General features: G+C 45.3%; 3 protein-coding genes across 7 annotated transcripts; 2 read left to right on the top strand and 1 right to left on the bottom strand.

Annotated features, from left to right (window-relative positions):
* Positions 1–284: 284 nt before the first annotated feature.
* LOC127777124 (transcription factor bHLH48-like) lies at positions 285–6,606 on the top strand. Of its 4 annotated transcripts, none has more exons than XM_052303649.1 (8): positions 285–805; positions 902–1,042; positions 1,326–1,391; positions 1,472–1,516; positions 2,765–2,833; positions 2,943–3,017; positions 3,883–4,069; positions 6,080–6,606. In XM_052303649.1, the coding sequence occupies exons 1-8, from the start codon at positions 461–463 to the stop codon at positions 6,121–6,123; spliced, it is 972 nt and encodes a 323-aa protein (XP_052159609.1). In that variant the 5' UTR covers positions 285–460; the 3' UTR covers positions 6,124–6,606. The 4 variants fall into 4 exon arrangements, with proteins under 4 accessions (XP_052159609.1, XP_052159606.1, XP_052159607.1 ...); XM_052303646.1 differs by having other exon boundaries at positions 290–805; positions 3,832–4,069; XM_052303647.1 differs by lacking the exon at positions 1,472–1,516 and having other exon boundaries at positions 291–805; positions 2,762–2,833; positions 3,832–4,069.
* A 2,965-nt stretch (positions 6,607–9,571) lies between these two features.
* On the bottom strand, positions 9,572–12,305 carry LOC127777245 (protein gamma response 1). Of its 2 annotated transcripts, none has more exons than XM_052303811.1 (3): positions 12,064–12,305; positions 10,903–11,877; positions 9,572–10,592 (listed from the first exon to the last, which is right to left on the bottom strand). In XM_052303811.1, exons 2-3 carry the CDS (start codon positions 11,873–11,875, stop codon positions 9,844–9,846), a joined length of 1,722 nt encoding a protein of 573 aa, XP_052159771.1. In that variant the 5' UTR covers positions 11,876–11,877; positions 12,064–12,305; the 3' UTR covers positions 9,572–9,843. The 2 variants fall into 2 exon arrangements, with proteins under 2 accessions (XP_052159771.1, XP_052159772.1); XM_052303812.1 differs by having other exon boundaries at positions 12,179–12,305.
* A 3,808-nt stretch (positions 12,306–16,113) lies between these two features.
* Positions 16,114–19,683, top strand: LOC127775923 (putative pentatricopeptide repeat-containing protein At3g13770, mitochondrial). Its single transcript, XM_052302234.1, has 3 exons — positions 16,114–16,662; positions 17,219–18,757; positions 18,951–19,683. Exons 1-2 carry the CDS (start codon positions 16,251–16,253, stop codon positions 18,652–18,654), a joined length of 1,848 nt encoding a protein of 615 aa, XP_052158194.1. The 5' UTR covers positions 16,114–16,250; the 3' UTR covers positions 18,655–18,757; positions 18,951–19,683.
* The last annotated feature ends 605 nt before the right edge of the window (positions 19,684–20,288 follow it).

Genomic DNA, 20,288 nt, shown 5'->3' with positions numbered 1-20,288 from the left:
ACTTTAACCATTAATAGTAAAAAATTAAAAATATCAATCCTGTAAAATTGATGTTACTAGATTTATCATTAAAGTATAGCAATATGTAAGTCTTTTATTTAAAACACCTTACTTTTATAGATATTGTTGGTCAAAGTAGTATCTCGAAGACTGTCAGAGTCTAAACATACTTATATTTTGAGACGGAACGAGTATTAGTAGTAGTAAAAACAAAAACAGTGAAAAAGATAGTGAAAAAACAGTAAATAAAAATCCCATCTCTCTCTCTGCTCTTCTTCTTCCTCCTTTGCCTTGACTCGCGCCGAGAGAGGCCGAGAGCGAAGCGAAAGGCAAAGAGAAAGCAAAGCACATCGCGACGCCGACCTCTATAAATACCTCCACTATTCTCCCCCCACCCCCCTCGCCTCCGGCCTCCTCCTCGTCCCCAACTTCGCCGCCGCCGTCTCTCGCCTCCGCGCCAATGCGCCACCATTCCCCGCCGCCGCCGCCGGACCTCTCCTCCGACGTGGGCGAGATCCACCCGCCGCTCGCCTCCGCCGCGCGCTCTTCCTCCAACGGTGGAGGCAGCGGGGGCTCCTTCACCGCGCTGCTGGGGCTCCCGACCTCCCAGGCGATGGAGCTCCTTCTCCCCACCGCCGCCGCCTCCGCGCCGCCGCCCCCGCCCGCGTTCCCCGCCGACCCGCACCTCGTCGACCGCGCAGCCCGGTTCTCCGCGTTCGCCTCCCCTTCGCCGCCCTCCCCGCCGCCTCCTCCTCCCCCTCCCCCTTCCTCCTCCTCCAAGCGCAAGCCCGACCCCGCCTCCAAGGTATCTCGTCTCGTCGCGTCGCGCGCGCGCGCGCACTCCGCTGCTTTCCCCTCGGCTTCGTTTCTCATTTCGTCTCTCCTTTGGATTCCGCTGCAGGGGAAGGCGGCTGCGAAGAAGGGGAAGACGGCGGCGAGCGGCGAGGACGGTGGCGACGGCGGCGAGGACGAGAAGCCGGCGTACGTGCACGTGAGGGCGAGAAGAGGGCAAGCCACCGACAGCCACAGCCTCGCCGAGCGGGTGAGTTCGTGAGTTCGCCGTCGCCGGCAGGCTCGCCGCTAATCACCCAATTAATTAATCACTCGCTAAACCTTAAGCCAATCTCCTCGCGGGATTAGATTTGTGGGGTTTAATTTAATTTAACGAGCTGTGGATTAGGCAATGATTGGGTAATTAGGACGTGGCGACGTCGCTGTTTTAGTGCCTTTTCAGGGGTTGCTTTCCTCGTTAATTACTTAATTATTCGTTTCCTCTTGGATTTTTTATGACATTATTATTATCATTTTTTTTGGGTGATAAACAGGCGAGACGCGAGAAGATCAATGCGAGGATGGAGCTTCTCAAGGAGCTGGTCCCCGGATGCAGTAAGGTCAGCAATATCTTCTTGGCTTCGAATTTCTTCTACAAATTTATTTTGCTGAGTTTTTCTAAGAGATAAACTTCTTCCAGCTTTTGCCTTTGGAAGGATACAATTGCCAAGGAGTTTTGTGCAAAGTACACTCCTTTTTTTTCCTGCTTTCGGTGGTCTTTTTACTGCTTTTGATGGCATAGTGAAATTTGTCATCGCATAGCTGTTTCTGTTCGGTCCAAAGGCACACTAGGAGTCCAACAAAGAGTAATGCCAAGCGTTGGTGTGCAGCAGCAGCAGCATGGTCAGTCTGCTTGGCTCACTTCTTGCAAATTCACAGCTCGATCCAATACAATGCGATCTTAAACGTGGTGGTGCGGAGTTTATCCTTCGCTCTGGCAAGGCATGGCGACATGTCCATATGGGCGAGTTGCATTGCACGACGGAGGAGAAGTGGGCGTGGTGGATAATATGGCATTTGGTTTGGTTCCCTTGGCCCTTGTGGATGATAAGGGAGACACCTTGATCCGGTGTACCTAACTCGAGAGGGTGAGGGGATGGGGTTTGGCCCTTGGTGGTGGGTTGTCTGGGCAGAATGTGGCAGCCACTTTAAAAGACACCGGAGGACGGTAGCTTAATGGAGGGGGGCTTGTATGTTTGGTCGCTGTAATGCTGCAATGAGTCCATCTCCATATCTCCATCTCTCTCTCTCTCTCACTTTGGAATGTTGCTATCCCTATTGCACACGCAATAATGTGTGCTTATGGGTTGGCATCTCTGGGTGTTGGATTGTGGAAGTAAGGCTGTGAGGGTAGTTTACCATTGGGGAGTATTGATTGGTCTTCATTAACTATGAATTCATGTGGAAGTGATTAGCCTGTTGTATTGGTGCGGTAGTTTGACTATTATTTTTACTGCAAGGACAGCAGCCTTTGGGCTGGAGGTGTCCATCACTGTGAATGATTGTATTGGTCAATCCGCTGTGGGATTTATGAGGGCCATTGTCTTAAACAAACCAGTACATTACTGCCAATATAAGCTGGTGGTTTTGTTGTATATGCTTAGAGCTTCTCTAACTAATTAACTTAACAGTCGTAAACAGGCCTATTTTAAGATCACATTTCAAACTTTGAAAAAAATGAAGAGTAGTACTATGCACCAACTTCTGCACTTGGATTCTGCAACCAAACTGCTGCTGCTATTTTGTTTCATGTTCTTGTTTTATAGTGGTAGCTCCATTCTTTATATCCAAAACTGAGGTTAAACTTTATGTGGTTTTGTCATAGTTTTGAATTGTTTTTTTTTCCATCATGAGATTCATTGTTTTATTGTAGTAACTCAGGAAAAGTAATTACTTTATCGACAACAGTTGTTTGATCTGTTTTTTGTAGCAGGTATCAGGAACAGCACTGGTACTGGATGAGATCATCAATCATGTCCAATCTCTTCAAAGGCAAGTTGAGGTAACTGTTCTTTTTTTTTTTTGCTTATGATACCTTAAGTCCCAAATAACCCATTTACCTTAAGATGTTCACTCATGTCATTGTTGTTTGGTAATTTTGATTGTTTCAGTACTTGTCAATGAGGCTCGCAGCTGTAAATCCGAGGGTCGACTTTGGTGGGCTAGACAACTTCTTGACTACGGAGGTACCATTATGACAAATACTGTTTCTTGAAGATTTCTGCAAGTTTAGCTTGCGTGGATTTACAACAACAATTTCCTGTGTATATGTATTGCTCCCTTCTTGCCCACATATCGACCTTTTTTTTTAATACTGGAAAATGCTTTGATACTTCGCCAATACGCATATATCCGTATCCGTTGCCTATTGGATACTGAGATGGCAGTTTAGGGAAGTATCAGTGATTCATAGACCATAGCTGATTTCTTTGGCCCAGAACTCTCCTTTAAATTATTTTGTAACTGAGTAGTTTGGCCTCTGCTGAAAACTGAAATTTATCTCTTCCCATCATTTATTTGCACTATTTTGTACTAGTAAGGAGAGTGTGCATTTCTGTGAAACTTATTGTTCGTGCTTTTGACTTTGCCTTGACAGCCAACAGTCTACAATTATTCCATATAAATTTTGCCTTTGACCTCTTAAAGAGAAAGAATGCCTACTACTATTAGTACAATAAGTAGTATCTAGATGGCTAACACTTGAACAATAGTTACCTTAGAATGCCTAGAACTAGTTACTTTTACAATTAAGGCATCATTGATAATGATAATATTGCTCTTGGAGATATATGCATGATTAGACCATTGTAGCTGGATCACATGTTTTCTGCAGAATTTTGCATTTGTGAAATTCCATGTAAATTTTCTATTATGCATGTCGTGTAATTCTGTAAATCTCTCAGAAATAACAAATTCAATTAAAGTTGATCATGATTCACATTTTAGGTTCATTGATTATGCTATTGGGCAAATATACTCTGCTTACTATGGTATTTATAGTGTGGAAGGATAACAGGCTTGAACTACAAGAATGGAATGGATTTGGAGCAGGTCACCTGGCCAGACATGGGCGTCCATGGAGCAAGGAATCTCATGCAACTACAACAGCAGTTCTGGCATGGTGATTTAGCACACCCGCTCCAGCCGCCTTCACAGTGGGAAAAGCGGACGGATACCAATCCCCCTGTCTTTAGCAATTCAAGTTCCTCCCTCTTCGGCTATGATCTAGCAAGCTCTGGTAAAACTTGCAACCAAACCTATATCTCATTGAATTTAGTTGTTTGTCATTTACTTATAAAATTTTTCAGCCTTGATTGGACCACAACTTTTGTCTCTTTCGTTGTTCCAGAGTGTTTAGAAGTACATAGGTAAATGGGAAATTGTGGTAAAATATGTGAAAAACCAGTTTCTTCCAGGGAAAACTACTACTACATCTTTAGGAAAGATTATCATACCTTATCTCATGCACATGCTAATAAAAGTACTTGTTATAAATTCTACATAAATAAATAATATTTACCTTCTGATTTGGATGTGATGGAGATGACTATCCTAATTGGGCCCGCTTCTATTTGATAGTGAATGTTTATTAGCAACTAGGGGGTTTAAGGAAGCAGGAACTTGTAACTTTCTAGAAAGATTAGAGAATGCTTTGTTTGTTCTTCTTCCCTTTGTTTGTTCACTCAATCATTATTGCCATCATCGCCACCATTTTGGATGGTAAGGGGCCATAGATGTGTTCGTCTGGTGGATCTGTTCTCTCTGGCACCAGCGGACCCAACTGGTTGGTGTGGCTGGGCCCGAATCAATAAATGCATGTCTAGAAACCATATCGCTCCCGGCTTTCCGTTTGGGCTTGGCTGCATAAGGCCTGTAGATGCAGATCTGGTCCCTTTGGCCCTTCTGATCACTTGTACAACTGTGAAGGGTCCACTTTTTCTGTAAGTTGTCCAGTGCCTGTCTAGGGATCCCCTTTCTTGCAATGGAGGGAGCCAGCTAAAACAACTTTAATCTCAGTGCTACTATTTGTACGCTGTACTGTAGTATTGTTTTCTATTCAACTAGTTGAATAGCAAATACATAAGCGAATCTAAGGGTTTGGATCTTAATTTGACATATCTAACGACGATAATTTCATTCGATTATGGCAATTCATGTGGGCTAGATTTACGTTTGCATTGCATGACATACATTTTGCGTGCCATTTGACTGTCCTTGTAACTAGAGATGTAGTTTTATCACTGGGTAGCTGGGTACTGAAGTTTGCAGTGGATCCTATATATTTATCAAGGAATACACCGTAGCACATGGTTCAGTTTAAGAGGTCGATTATATAGCTTGGCTAAGAGAGTGGATTGGATAACTAGTACAGATATTGTGAGAGCCAAATGAGCCAGCTCCATTGTCTAAGAATCATGTTTTAGCACTATCATGAAGTTATACTCTTGCATTTGCTAATGAGTAAGATGGAAGAAAAGGTGTGTAGTAGAGGTGATCTGCCGTTTGGATCTGGTTAACTGATCTGCAGCTCTGGATCCAAGCAGAGCTCTTGGAGGGACAAATGCTATTGGAGGTACAGACCCAATCATGCAAAGCGTTCAAGGATCATTAAACCTTTAGGGCCCTCCCCTGAGGCCCTGACTACATGATATCTGTACTGCATTACGGCTGGCAGAATCTGTTTTTGCCAGAAATTATTGCAGCTTCTTCGTGTACCGGTGTCTGCGCTCAAAGCTGAGTGGTATACAGCAAGCTTTGTCCAGTCCTCCCCAGCCATCATCTTTATCACGCGGCCCATCCCCTTGCAGCTCTGTCTTAGCAGGGTAGATCTCAACCTCATGGCTTCACATTGAAATGGACCCAACTTGGTGCCGTTCTAATCTCTGTGGTTCAGCTCATTCGCTTTGCATTCCTCGAAAATAGACGGTCTTGCTGAATTCCCCTTGCTACTGACAATGTTATCCTATGCATGCATTTTTGGACCTTTCTTTTTTGGCTTTCGTATATAATTTCAAGAAACTACTGAATAGGACTATAGGAGTACTCAATTAACTTATGCAAGACTGGTTTTGGCAAATTCTTGGAATTTGACTGATCTGAACTGAACCCCCTTTTTACCTGTTACCAGCTGGTCACTTGATGCTGTCCTAGCTACTATTGTCCTCCCCTCTTGAAATCATTGTACCCCAGGAACCCTACCACTAACTTTGACCTCTTCTACTTTTTTTTTCCCCATGTCTTCGTGCAGGAGCGCCGGCCCAGACAGGCAACAAGCTAAAGACGGAGCTGTGAGCCTGTGACCAACGGTGGTGGTAGTGATAGCAAGCAGGTCAGCAGAGCAAGCCAAACAAACATACGTGAGCTGTGGACAATGGCGGCTGGATGTCAGGAGAGCTAGCTAGCTAGCTAGCTAGGCGTGAGCTGTGGACTGACGGCTGCTGCTGCTGCTGCTGTTGCTGCTGTGGATGGTTGGCAACGTCTTGTGCAGTGCAGCAGTGCAGTGCATGGGACTTTCATTGATTTTGGAGGCCGGATTCTGAGACGATGTACATATGGAATGCAAGATATAGAGAGATACTGTTGTTGCTGTTGTTGGAGACTCTTGGAGCTGGAGGTGATGGATATGGAGGTTTTACTGCTGCTATCTTTTTTTGTAGAGATGAGCGAGAGATACTGTGGGTTCTTTTCTTGCTGATGTATTCTTGGTGTATGCCTGACTACGATGGTTTAATGTCAAGGTTATATGAGCAGCATTTATTTGGTGAACAAGTTAAACGAAGTTTAAGGGGTCCAAAGTTAAATGGAAGTGAAGAAATGGTGGTCTAATGTGAAAAAAAAAAACTTTAGGGCAGTAATGGGTTGTTTTTGGCAATTCCAATCCTACAAAAATTTTGTAGTACTAAGTTTTGGCATATTTTGGTAGTATTGCATGGCTTTAATTCTAAAGCCTTATTAAACATTTGGTAGAGTTTATAAGAGTGGAAACTTTCGGAATTACCAAATAGGGCACCAATGGTAAGAATATGTTTGGTTTACAAAATTTTGGAAGAATGAAAGAAATAACAAACCTAAGATAAAACTTTCATAAGGATGTCGAACTTAGGGCATGTTCACTTTGATGCCATTTTCAACCTTACCAAATTTTGGTAAAGTTACCCAAAAGTGGCTACATTTAGTTTGCTATCAAATTTTGGTAACTATATAAGAAATCCTATTCAAATTTTGGCAACTATACCAAAATTTGGTAAGTTTTTTTTCATGACCCTTAGGGCATGTACAATGGTCTTTATTAAGCGGTCTCTCATTATTGTCATACAAGCATATTTGATGACGTGGAAGAGAGAGGAAGAAGGAAAGAGAAATATGGTTGCTACGCATGACAACGGTATAGAGTCGACTCTTAGCATTTATTAAGAAAATTTTTCGTTGCAGTGAGTCTAATAAATGAAAGATGACTAGTAAGAAAGTATTTTGGTACATTAATAATTAGAGACCATATTGTCTTAACTATTGTAACATGATAGCATCTAATTAACGTTACCGGTCTCTACCTTTATACTTGCCTTAGTATGCACTTCATTTTTAACAGAAAACTGGAGAGTAATTTGTATCGCTGAGGTGGAAAGACTGACATGAGCACATGGGTGCGAAGGGACAGGACTAGGAAGACAATTAGCACGTGCAACTGAGCAAATGTACAGTTGCCATAACGGAAGATAGTTCTGGAACTTATCGTTTGCCAACGTGTTATTCTGCACACAGGACTCTGCAAGATTAGAGCAACGTTAACGTAACGTGCTACTCGTATTTCGTGAACCATGATATGATGAAATTTGAACGCATCAAGATACAACTCTCCAAAAATTTTTAAATCAGATCCTTAAACATTCAGAGATTTTTTTAGGATGGAAAAATGTTTACACTAAAACACTACTAGTCCCTCCGGCTCAAAATAATTACTTTTAAAGTTTTCACTTAGATGGGGAGAGGTAAAAATGGACTATATTACCCTTAGTTTTATTGTCATGAATTCATGGTTGTTGGAAGATGGGGTTGCGAAGATGAGTAGTATTTTGGAGATTTCATGGCTAGAAATGTCCATTGGTACTTTAGAAGTAGCTATATTTGAGACAATTTAATCTAAACATGGAATAAATAACTCTCCAGAATAAACATGAAAGATTAAGTAACATACCAGAATAAACATGAAAGATTAAGTAACATATCATCCTACGAAGTTTTATAGTTATAGTAGTATATGACTTACATTGTAACGAATCAAGCCCATATAAATAGTGATGTGATACTCCCCCTGTCTTATAATATAAGAGATTTTAGGTGAATGTGATATATCATAGTACTACGAATCTGGAGATAGACTACTAGAATGTGTCACATCCATCTAAAATCCCTTATATTATGGGACGGAGGTTGTAACAAATAAAACATAGGATTCGATGGATATCTATGTACGCTATACGTGCAAAGCACGGTACGTAGAATAGAAGAAGGGAACGGAAGGAGGATGACTATGCTTACTTCGCTTTCATATAGATAAACCACTAGTAGTCTACTACGGCCTTTCATCACTCAGGACTCAGTGATCTGAAAGTTCTGAACAAATGCCACCTTGTAGAGCCTTGTTGACGTGCAGTACAGTATCCATCACCGAAGAACGTCCGTTGAGCCGGACAATTCACCCCTGATAGCGGCGGCGAACAAAGGTTGCTTATGGTATGACGCACCAGCCGGCGCCCGACGAGCTACAAGCGTCTAGAACTAGGGATGCAAGCAGGCCACTTATAAGTCAAATAAGGTTGTGTTATTTCTCATGGGTTCCCAACCCACCTCCCTCGTTTTTCACGTGCATGGTTTTCAAACTACTAAACGGTGTACGCTTTGTAAAGAGTTTATATAGGAAAGTTGATTTAAAAATTATATTAATCCATTTTTAAAATTTTTATAGCTATAATACTTAATTAATCACGTGTTAATCTATAGCTCTGTTTTAAGTGAGGAGGTGAGGGGTTCCCAAATCCCAACCCCTCCAAAAGAATTAACACAGCCTAAGGCCTTGTTCGGTTAATCTTTACGAAGGAGGGATTGGATCAATCCTCTCTAAATCGAACGAGGGCTAGGTGGTAAACTGTGAGTTTTTACGTCGATCCGGCAGAATGTAGCAGGGGACTGTAGGGAGACTGAGGCCGCACCACGCTGTCTCCGGTTGGGGAGACACGCACGCCGGCGGCGACGCTACGGCGGCTGCGGTGACGACTGTGGGTGACGGTGCTAGGAAGTGTAGGGCCACAGGCCCACGGCAACGCCGGCACATGTTGGACTACACAATTTGTGGGCCGGGCCAATGTGATTTTGGCCCTATATAGGTCGACCCACCCCACCTGCACCCTAAGTTGAATGACTCTTCCTTGGGAGTTGGGACTCTTTCTTGGGGCATATATTGTTATTTTGTTTTCTCTAAAAGAATTACCTGCTTTGTTGTTATGCATCCTGTTTCTTAGCAGATCTGACGTGAAATCGTCCTGATCGATCTTGACCTGAATCTCGTGATCAAATGGACAATGGAAAGGAGAAAGGCTTTTCATGGGAAGAAGAGATGGCTCACCATTCGACAGACCTCACCAGTCTGCTGCCAACAATTGCATATGCTGAAGTAAAGTGGTAACAGCAAAAAGAAGAGATCATGGATGTGATTGTAATTAGTAAATATCGAAGAAAAATGTCAAGTAACGTTATAACGCTTGTTATTCAAGATTATTCGACTGCTTTTCAATGTCAGATGTCATTTACATAGAATCGATGTGACAGTAAGTACATTCTATCTTCAACAAATTGGCATTCTATCCAAACATATAATCTTAAAAAAAGAAATGATCATTTCCCCAGCATGAGATTTACTACTGACATTATTAACAGTATCTGGGGGGTGACTGAGAACCTATGTTAGGGCAAGACACTGCACTAATCAATGAAGAGCGCATCATACTTCATGTGCTACATTTCTGATTCAAACCCAATGTTCCAAAACCCTTCAGGTGTCAGCGGCGGCGCGTACCTGTAGCGATGTCTGGATACGCCATCATGATGCTCACACCTCATGCTTGTAGAGTCCGCACCGTCACCATTTGTGCGGCCATCTGGAAGAACAGCATCATAGAATTTCTTGCACTGCTTGCACTCAACGCCTTTCAGATTCTCCCGGTCAGCCTTTTTTCTTACAGGTTCCGTGTATTTGAAACCTTTATTTGGTGGTTGGATTGAAATTGTACTTTGCTGCTTGGGAACTGGCATGTTTTTCTGGCCCTGGGTGGCAATATTGACATCTTGAGTCTCATCATCAGAGTTATTGAAGTCCATATCTTTAGGAGGAGAGGCAGCAAGGGCTTGTGCTTCTTCTGGCGTTTTAGGATTCCTGATCATATTTTTGACAGCCTCCAGAGGTGTGTCAAGGAAATCATCATGTGGATCTACAACGCCTGGTTCTTTACGCGCGCGAGTCTCCCTCCAGTGTAGACTTGGGCGGGTGAAACTAGATGCTGCCTCTGTTTTTGAATTGCTAGTAGCATTCTTTGGTGGAGGATTGGTTGTACGAGACGGTAGACAAAGGCGCGAGTTACTGAATTGACTCCTGACTGAGCTAGCATGGTGGGTACCTTGTGCCTTTGCACTTGAAGCAGGACCATTTTTCTCATCTACAGTCTTAGATACTGCCTGATTGTTCTCCTTTTTAGTGTCCACCAGATCTGAAAATCAAGCAAGTAAAAGAAAATGCTAAGGCAGATATCAATCAGTATCGATTTAGGAGGCATAGATCTTAGTGCTAATATGATAGCATTGGCAGGACATTACTTGAAGATTACAAAGGTGCTTAATAATACTTTCAACCGCGGCATTGATCAGAGCACCATGGATTATAGTACACAATTGCAATTAAAACTTGGTATTCTTCAAATGAAACTTCCAGGTAACAGTAATTAGAGAATAAAAATGGTGATTGATTAACAAGGTTTAAATAGCTCTACTGAATGAAAGGAAATCAAAGGGCAGGAGTACCTTTGAGCTTTCTCTTGCTTGGAGGGCTTCCGGAGGTTTTCCGATCCACCACATTGACTACAGGAGACTTGGAGCCTTCATTCTGGCCAATCTTTCCAACAAGAAAGTTGTACTGAGACTTCAAATCCTTGTAGAGTGTCTTCAGCTTAGTGTAATCCTCGATCAGGTCCTTCCGCTTATTCTGCTCGAGAAGCAGGTCCTTATCCTTCAACTCAACCTGCTGCAGCATCCTCTGATGGGCATCTCTTTCCCTAGAGACATCAGCAGCCTTCTCCGCAATCTCGCTCTCTAGCCGCCCAATAACCTCATCCTTTTTCCCCATTTCCTCCTCCAACCTCCCCGGAATTTGCTCCTTCTCAACCTCATGCCTCGCGATCAATCGCTCAAAGTTCCCCTTCATATCCTCAAGAGAGTTCCCCAGCTGCAGTGCCATCTCCTCCGCATCCCTCCGTTTATTCTGCTCGAGAAGCAAATACTTGTCCTTCAACTCAACCAGCTGCAAAAGCCTCTGATGGGCATCTCTCTCCCTGGAAAAATCAGCAGCCTTCTCCGCAATCTCCCTCTCTAGCCGGCGAATAACCTCATCTTTGTTCCCAATTTCCTCCTCCAATCTCCCCAGAAGCCGCTTCTTCTCAACCTCATGCCCCGCGACCGATCGCTCGGCATACGCAAGCTTCCCCTTCATCTCATCAAGGGAGCACCCCAGCTGCAGCGCCTTCTCCTCCGCGTGCCGCTTCCCGCTGCTCAGCTCCTCCAATTGGCTCAATAGGGCGGCCTCCCTCTCCATCCACGCATCCTTGGCCGCCTTCCACATGGCCTGGACATGAGGGAAGAGCTGGCTGCAGAAGAGGAGCTCGATCTGGGAAACCCGGTCCTTCACCTCCTGGATGTTGGCCACAAAGATGGTGCTCACACCGGAGAAGTAGTTGAAATCGTCCGCCACCACATCGCCGCCCAACACATTCGCATTCATCTCTACAGCCAGGGCACCAAAAAAAATTTTGGGTAAAAAAAACTGTAATTAGTACTAGGGTTAAGACGAACAGAAAAGCTTCCAGATCCAGAAGAGAAGATGAAGGCTAATGCGAATTCGAGGAATGGAGCGGGTAGAACGAGATGGATGAGGAAGGAAGACGATGTCCGTCGGCAACGGGTGCTCACCGGAGGCGGAAGCTGCAGCAGCTCACGGTGATCGGCGGGGCAGCGCAGGCGGCGGCGGCGGGTGAAGGAGATGGGTCGGGACGGTGAGACTCGGTGGGTATGAGATGGAGCTCACCTCGGGGATTCGATTTCGGCGGCGGAGAGAGAGAAAAACCCTAGCCGTCGCCCTCCTCGCCGGCCGCCGCCGCCGCCGCCGCCGTTCCCGCCGCTTGAAATGGGGGAGAAAGCTTTTCGTATGTTTCCCTCGCGAAACAATCTCAAATTTTTCAGCCGGTCAGAGGATTTTGCATCGAGCCCCCCTGTTATTTTTTTATTTTTAGAGAATATAAATGAACGAATTCGGCCCATCGACATCAACAAACGAATTCGGCCTGCTTAATTTATGTCCGCGAATTTGGTCCACAAGTGAATTAGGCCCACTAAGTTCCCAAAAATAATTAGGCCCACCTACATTCGGGCCAAGTAGTTTTGGGCCCAAAAGTAAACTTGGCCCACCTATACCCAGTTAGCGAATTCGGCCCACCCAAGGCAACGAGCAGATTCGGCCTGGATTGATTCATGTAAAAAATTGGCCCACTTAATAACAATCAACGAATTCGGCCTATAAAACTCCCACTAACGAATTTGGCCCAATAAATAATATTGCCCACTTTAGATCCATCCACGAATTTGGCCCAGTACTAATTGTCCCACTGAGTTTAGCCCAGTATAAATTAAGTCCGCAAGCAAATTTGCCCCACCTAGAGAAAATTCGGTCAACCACTTAATTCTCATGAACAAATTCAACCCGTAAACGAATTCAGCCCACTTAGTTCCCGTCAATGAATTAGGCCGACCAATTTCTTATCAACAAATTCAGCCCACCAAGGCCAGAAATGAATTCGGCCCTATTCCCGTCAACGAGTTCAGCCTGTGATGAATTTGGCCCACACAACAACTTGCGAGTTCGGCCCACGTCTGAATTTGGCCCACTTACTTCCTTGCAACAAAAACGACCCATAATCAAATTGTGGCCCACTCACAGCCTTGAATGAATTAGGCCGACCACAGAATTTGGCCCACTATTTTTCGTTCACAAATTCAGCCCACTAGGAAATTTAGCACGCTAGAGTCACATCGTGTAATTTGTTTCAGACACGAATTAGGCCTTCTTGTTTGTAACCATTGAGTTCGGTCCAAATCTAAATCTGGCCCACCCATTTCCTGTCAAGGAATTCAGCCCATTATGTAATTTGGCCTACTTAATTCTCGTCAACAAATTCAGCCCACGAATAAATTTGGTCCACATTTGAACCGTTTGTGAATTCAGCCCTTAATTGAACAAATTCAACCCGTGAACGAATTCAGCCCACCTAGTTCCTGTCAACGAATTAGGCCTACCAGTTTTTTATCAACAAATTCAGCCCACCAAGGCCTAAATGAATTCAGCCCATCTATGTCCCGTCAAGTCAGCCTGCGATGAGTTTGGCCCAGTTAACACTATCCAACGAATTTGGCCCACATAACAAATTACGAGTTCGGGCCATGTTTGAATTTGGCCCATTTACTTCCTTGCAACAAAACGACCCATAATCAAATTGTGGCCCACTCACTTCCTTGAATGAATTAGGCCGACCACAGAATTTGGCCTACTCAGTTCTCGTTCACATATTCAGCCCACTAGCAAATTTAGTCCGCTAGATTCACGTCATGTAATTTGTTTCACCCACGAATTAGGCCTTCTTGTTTGAGAACAACGAATTCGGTACAATTCTAAATCTGGCCCATCCATTTCCTGTCGAGGAATTCAGCCCATAATTTAACGGGATAAGTTCACTTTAGATCCCTCTATTTGTCGGTCAGTCCGATTTTCGTCCCTTGACCACAAAACCGGGTACGACCCGTCTCCCAACTTACGAAACCGGGCAAACAAAGTCCCTCCGCAGTATGGAGGGCGGTTTTGGCCGACGTGGTGTCTATGTGGCGCCTACGTGACTCCTTTGACTAGGTCTTCGTCCCACGTAGCATTGACGTGACGATCACGTGGCAATTTTATCTCGAAAAACTAATAAAAATAGTGGGACCCATATGTCAGCTACACAAAAAATAATTAAAAAGAGCTGGGGCCATGTGGTCCCACATGTCAGCCTCCTTCTCTTTATCCCCTTCTCTCTCCCTCCTACACTGCCAGGAGAGAAGGGCGAGCAGCGGCACCGAGGGGGCGACGGGCGGAGCGGCGACTGAGCAGAGTGGCGATGGAGCGAAGCGGCGCGGCGGTCGGCAGGAGGAAGCGGAGCGACGATGGGCGGCGCGGCGACGGAGTGAAGCGGCGCGGTGACGGAGTGAAGCGGCGCGGCGGCTAGCGGTGAACGGAGCGACGGCGGGTGGTGGGCGACGGGAGGAAGCGGAGCGGCAGTGGGGCGAAATGGAGCGGCGGCGGGCGGTGGGCGGAGCGACGCTGACGACGCCGCTCCCGCCGCCCCCCAAGCTGAGCTCGCCGGCTCCCCTCCCCTCTCCTTCTCCACTCTTGGCTCTTCCTCTTCTTCCTCTTGGCTCTCCCTCGTCCTTGCGGCGGAGCGGCGGCGGCGGCGGCAGGCCACGGGGTGGGCGGAGCAGCGACGGACAACGCATGGCCGGCGGCGGGCGACGGCGCGCGCGGCGGCGCGCGAGGCGCGTGGGGTCGATGGCGACGTCGGGCCGCACGAGGAGGCGGCGGAGCAAGTGGAGCTTCTCATCCTCACCACCACCACCACCACCAGAAGCAGCGGAGCCGCCATGGCGCTTGCGGAGCTCCGACGAGGGGAGGGTGTCGGCGTGGTCGTCCCGGCCGCGGCGGCGAGGAAGTAGAGGCGGCGGCGCGGGGGAGCGGGAGCGAGAGGGCGTGGCGGAGGGGGAGGACGATTGGAGGAGGGCTGCGGCGACCAAGGGACGGGGAGAGGCGCACGGCTTCGATCGCTCTTCTCCCGCTGGTGGCCATCGAGGAGAAGGGCGGCGGACGGCTCGGCGAGCGTGCGCAAGAGAGATATGGCCGCCGCCACCCCAGGCGCCTCGCGCGCCGTTGCCCACCATCGCCCGCTGCCGGCCATGCGCTGTCCGTCGTCGCAAGGGAGGAGGCGAGCTCGTCGGGGCGGCCGGCGGGAGATGAGGCAGCGCACGCCGGCTGACGGGAGGGAGGGAGAGGAGCGGTGGTGCGCGAGCGTCGGCGGCCGGTGGGAGGGCGAGAGAGGAGCGGCGGCGCATGGGGACCAGCGTGAGGGAGCGGTGTGCGGCGACCCGCAGGTGGGAGGGAGAGGAGCGGCCGCCGTCGCCTGGAGAGAGAGAGATGAAGAGAGGGGAGATGGGGAGGGAGCAGGAAGAAGAGGAGGGATGAGTTGGACTGACATATGGGGCCCACATGGGTCCCACCTTATTATTATTATTTTCTGTGAGACTGACATGTGGGGCCCACGAGTTTTATTATTTTTCTGGACCGGATTGCTACGTAAGCGCTACGTCAGTGCCACATCAGATGAAGATCGAGTCAAAATGGCCACGTAGGCGCCACGTCAGCCAAAACCACCCTAAAAACCGCTAAGGGACCTCGTTTGTCCGGTTTTCATAAGTTGAGGGACGGATCATACCCGGTTTTGCGGTTCAGGGACGAAAATCAGACTGGGCAACAAATAGAGGGACCTAAAGTGAACTTATTCCTAATTTAATTTGAGACCAACGAATTTGGTACAATTTTAAATCTGGCCCATCCATTTCCTGTCGAGGAATTCAGCGCATAATTTAATTTGAGACCAACAAATTCGGTACAATTCTAAATCTGGCCCATCCATTTCCTGCCGAGGAATTCAGCCCATAATTTAATTTGGCCTACTTAATTCTCTTCTACAAATTGAGCCCACGAACAAATTGGGGCTACATTTGTACCGTTTGTAAATTCAGCCCTTAATTGAATTTGGCCCAGCTAGTTCCCGGGCCCTTAAGTGAATATTTTGATATCTTCTAATACGCCCCTTAGTTTTGGGATTTCTTACGAGACAGTCTTTGGATCGAAGCGTCATCTAGGCCGCTAGATTCGTCGATCGGACGGCCAGGATTGCCCGTTAGCGTAGGAGAAGAGCAACCAACACGCGCACCACCACCTCGTCGAGCGCTCGGCGTCTTGACGGCGGCGCGCGCGAGGTGTTCGGAGAAATGCTCGCGTGAGCCCAACGCCTCTCATGCTTGCCGCGCGCGGGCTCCTGAGACCGGAGGCGGCGGCGCGCGGCCTCGCGCTCCAGCACTGCTTCGTCGCGCCGCTCCGCGCCGCATCGGGGATGGCGCTTCCGGGGGCCAGCGCGAGGTTCCACGAGTACGAAGCCGCCATCACGGCGTGCATCGAGAGGAGGGCGCTCTGGGAGGGGCGGCAGGTGCACGCGCGCATGATCACGGCGAGGTACCGGCCTGCGGTGTTCCTGGGGACCCGGCTGGTTACCATGTACGTGCGGTGCGGCGCGCTGGACGACGCGCGCAACGTGCTCGATAGAATGCCGGAGCGGAGTGTGGTCTCGTGGACGACGATGATTTCAGGCTATTCTCAAACAGAACGACATGTCGAGGCCTTGGATCTGTTCATCAAGATGCTTAGAGCTGGTAAATTGTTTGGATCGTTTCTCGTGAGTCATTTGACATAAGGAGATCACACAGATCAGAAAGTAGCATCAGATTAGAGATGGCAATTTATTTTCTGCAATGCATTTTGGCTGAATGATTTAGATTGACAGAAAAACAAAAACAGAGTTTTCATAGCATGTTGTCTGGTACTCATACAAAGTGCTCTATAATCTACCTTTGTTAGATACATTATTTGGCATCCATAATGCGGGGTTTACCTTTCATGCGGGGCATGATTATTATAAAGTAAAGTTTATAAAATTTTTGGTACTGTAAAGAATATGGATGGAGTTATGTCATGGCCATATTTAGAATATTGCCACAACAATTACTTTTCATATCTCCCTGACCGTCTTAATGTCCTCTCAAGTTGATATTCAATCTCTCCAGTTTGGAGGTTTGTTTTGCAATTACTGTTATAAATATTCTTAACCATTTGGGAATGCATGCCATTGTCTTCAAGGATCAGATTATATCAACATATGCTGTATTAATTTCTGTCAAATGTGTAATACATTTTACTTCTATCTGGCAGGATGCATCCCTAATGAATACACTTTAGCAACTGTTCTTACATCCTGTTCTGGTCCTCAAAGTATATACCAGGGCAAGCAAGTCCATTCTCTCTTAGTCAAGACAAATTTTGAGTCACACATGTTTGTTGGGAGTTCCCTGCTTGACATGTATGCCAAGTCAGAAAACATCCAAGAAGCTCGAAGAGTATTTGACACGCTTCCAGAAAGGGACGTCGTTTCGTGTACTGCAATTATATCTGGCTATGCTCAAAAGGGTCTTGATGAGGAAGCCTTGGACTTGTTCAGACAATTGTATAGTGAGGGAATGCAATGCAATCATGTTACCTTCACCACCCTTGTTACTGCATTGTCTGGCCTGGCTTCTTTGGATTATGGCAAACAAGTCCATGCCTTAATACTTCGTAAAGAATTGCCTTTCTTCGTTGCTCTACAGAATTCTTTGATCGATATGTACTCCAAATGTGGTAAACTGTTATACTCAAGGAGAGTATTTGACAACATGCTAGAGAGATCAGTCGTCAGTTGGAATGCAATGCTTATGGGATATGGAAGGCATGGATTGGGGCATGAAGTTATTAGTCTCTTCAAAGATTTGCATAAAGAGGTGAAGCCTGACAGTGTGACTTTGTTGGCTGTTTTATCTGGTTGTAGCCATGGTGGGCTGGTTGATGAGGGCCTTGATATATTTGATACTGTGGTCAAAGAACAAAGTGCACTTCTCCACACTGGACACTATGGATGCATTATTGATCTTCTTGGACGTTCTGGACGACTAGAGAAAGCTTTAAATTTGATAGAAAATATGCCATTTGAGTCAACTCCATCAATTTGGGGTTCACTGCTCGGTGCTTGCAGAGTCCATGCTAACGTTCATGTTGGTGAGCTTGTTGCTCAGAAGCTTCTGGAAATGGAGCCAGAAAATGCTGGCAATTATGTAATACTTTCTAACATTTATGCTGCTGCTGGGATGTGGAAAGATGTTTTCAAAGTGAGGAAGCTAATGTTGGAGAAGACAGTGACCAAGGAACCAGGGCAGAGCTGGATAATTCTTGACAAGGTTATTCACACCTTCCATTCAAGTGAGCGGTTCCATCCCAGTAAGAAAGACATAAATGCCAAGATAAAAGAGATATTTGTCGATATCAAAGCAGCTGGCTTTGTTCCAGACTTGAGTTGTGTGCTGCATGATGTTGATGATGAGCAAAAAGAACGCATGCTTCTTGGTCACAGTGAGAAGCTGGCAATAACTTTTGGATTGATGAACACTCCTCCAGGATTGACTATCCGGGTTATGAAGAATCTTCGCATATGTGTTGATTGCCATAATTTTGCCAAATTTGTTTCAAAAGTTTATGAAAGGGAGATATCCCTTAGGGACAAAAATCGATTTCATCTACTTACACACGGAAACTGCACCTGTGGAGATTATTGGTGAAGATATGTTATGATGATATTTTGAGTGATGGGATAATCAATGAACCATTGAACAGACTGAGGACTGGAGTATGATATTCTTAATTCAGGTCATCCCACTAGAGGTAAGCATCAAAGATTTACTGCAAGGAATGACAATATGATATTCTTAACAGTTGATGCTCTGTACCTTTGAGCCTTTGGCTACTAAAATATTTTTTTCTTCAATCTATTTTAAGACTCCCATATTAGTTAGTAAGTTGTAAGTAGCTTACCTAAATAAGGATGCATTTATAACTTCACATACTTTGCTTGCAGACTCTAACCTGAGCTGATTTTGAATTCATAAAAAAGATGGATTTTAAATCTTGAGTATCAACCTGATTATATGGAGAAAGGAGTCTGGAGGAAGAATAAATTCAACTAACACCATCAATTGGAAAACTGCAACTGTTACTGTGAACCAGAAATGTAAATATCACCAGTCTTTATTTCTGCAAATGTAAGTGTAGACTATCTCCAGTGGCAGTTAATTGTATGTTTGATTGTGATTTTCTGATGGCATGTTTGGTTTATTGACCAAACCAACCAGAACAAAAAATTGGCAATGCCAATAGAATGATAGATTCATTTGGTTTGTTGACAAAAAAAATGTTAAGGATAAAACAAAAGCCCATAAGTAAATTTTCCAAAATTTTGGCAGCTATAAATGCACACTCTTTATGAAAGATTTGGCAATGCTTAGCTTTTGGTTTACCAATATTTTAGGAAGGTTCACATCAGAACAATCCAATATCACAACTCATAGTTAAATGTCTTAGTGTTTTGATTACTGGAAGGCAAGCTAGGCACTTTATTTCAATCACCATTGGTAGCTTGTTATTCAAAGTCCTTGTGACCTTGTGAACTGAGTTAGTATAACTGTAGAAAGGAAGTTCAGGGCGTGCCATGGCAGGTCCACAGAACCTATAATAGTTAGTATTAGCTAAAACTGAAGCCATTATGCATGCAGCTCTATTTATTCTATCGTTGTCTTATCATGAATCTTCAATAACGCCAAGGTCCTTGCATACTATCATGCTTGGCTAAAATTATTCTAGAAAGCATTTTCGTGGGTAGATGGGGTTTTGATTTCTCTGTTTGGCCCATCATCATAGGTACATGCGGACAAAAAATTCTGCATGTACCTATCATTCATCCCTTGGCCAAGGCAGCATTTTCTTATCTGAATGTCTTCTAATGGAATCAAGTAAAATGGTGGAAAAAAAGAAAGCTCCCTTGGCCGGTCAGTACAGCAGAAGCTACTATACGATAGCAAAAATTTGTTCTTGGTTTGTACACATGAAACTAGCAAAAAGCCAAACATTAGAATAAAGTTATTTTACAATTCTTAAGGAGGTACCGGGAGGTACCACATTTTCTAGTACAAAATTTGGTACCTACGGTATTAGAAGATACCAAACTTGTATTAAAAATTTTGTTACCTCTTGGTATCTCTTAAGGAATGTAAAATTTCTCATTAGAAAAGCCTTCCATTTCATGGTTATAATTAGCTGGGATGGAAGCTATTTACATTTGGTGACAAATTGACAACTAGCTTCTTAGTACTTCCTTGCCATGAATAACAAAACAGTGCTTATAGAGCAGTTCCTTCCC

Source organism: Oryza glaberrima, chromosome 6 (assembly GCF_000147395.1).
Source record: "Oryza glaberrima chromosome 6, OglaRS2, whole genome shotgun sequence".
Classification (NCBI taxonomy): domain Eukaryota; kingdom Viridiplantae; phylum Streptophyta; class Magnoliopsida; order Poales; family Poaceae; genus Oryza; species Oryza glaberrima.
Note: the sequence above shows the minus strand (reverse complement) of the source record. Positions and strands in the feature narration are given on the sequence as shown.

Bases quoted from the DNA above. Each gene is read 5' to 3' on its own strand.
- LOC127777245 (XM_052303811.1), bottom strand. From the start codon at position 11,875: ATGAATGCGAATGTGTTGGGCGGCGATGTGGTGGCGGACGATTTCAAC. The intron at 10,593-10,902 runs GTACTCCTGCCC...CTTGATTTTCAG, and splicing joins AAGCAAGAGAAAGCTCAAAG to ATCTGGTGGACACTAAAAAG.
- LOC127775923 (XM_052302234.1), top strand. From the start codon at position 16,251: ATGCTTGCCGCGCGCGGGCTCCTGAGACCGGAGGCGGCGGCGCGCGGC. The intron at 16,663-17,218 runs GTAAATTGTTTG...TCTATCTGGCAG, and splicing joins CATCAAGATGCTTAGAGCTG to GATGCATCCCTAATGAATAC.
- LOC127777124 (XM_052303646.1), top strand. From the start codon at position 461: ATGCGCCACCATTCCCCGCCGCCGCCGCCGGACCTCTCCTCCGACGTG. The intron at 806-901 runs GTATCTCGTCTC...ATTCCGCTGCAG, and splicing joins AGCCCGACCCCGCCTCCAAG to GGGAAGGCGGCTGCGAAGAA. The intron at 1,043-1,325 runs GTGAGTTCGTGA...GGTGATAAACAG, and splicing joins GCCACAGCCTCGCCGAGCGG to GCGAGACGCGAGAAGATCAA.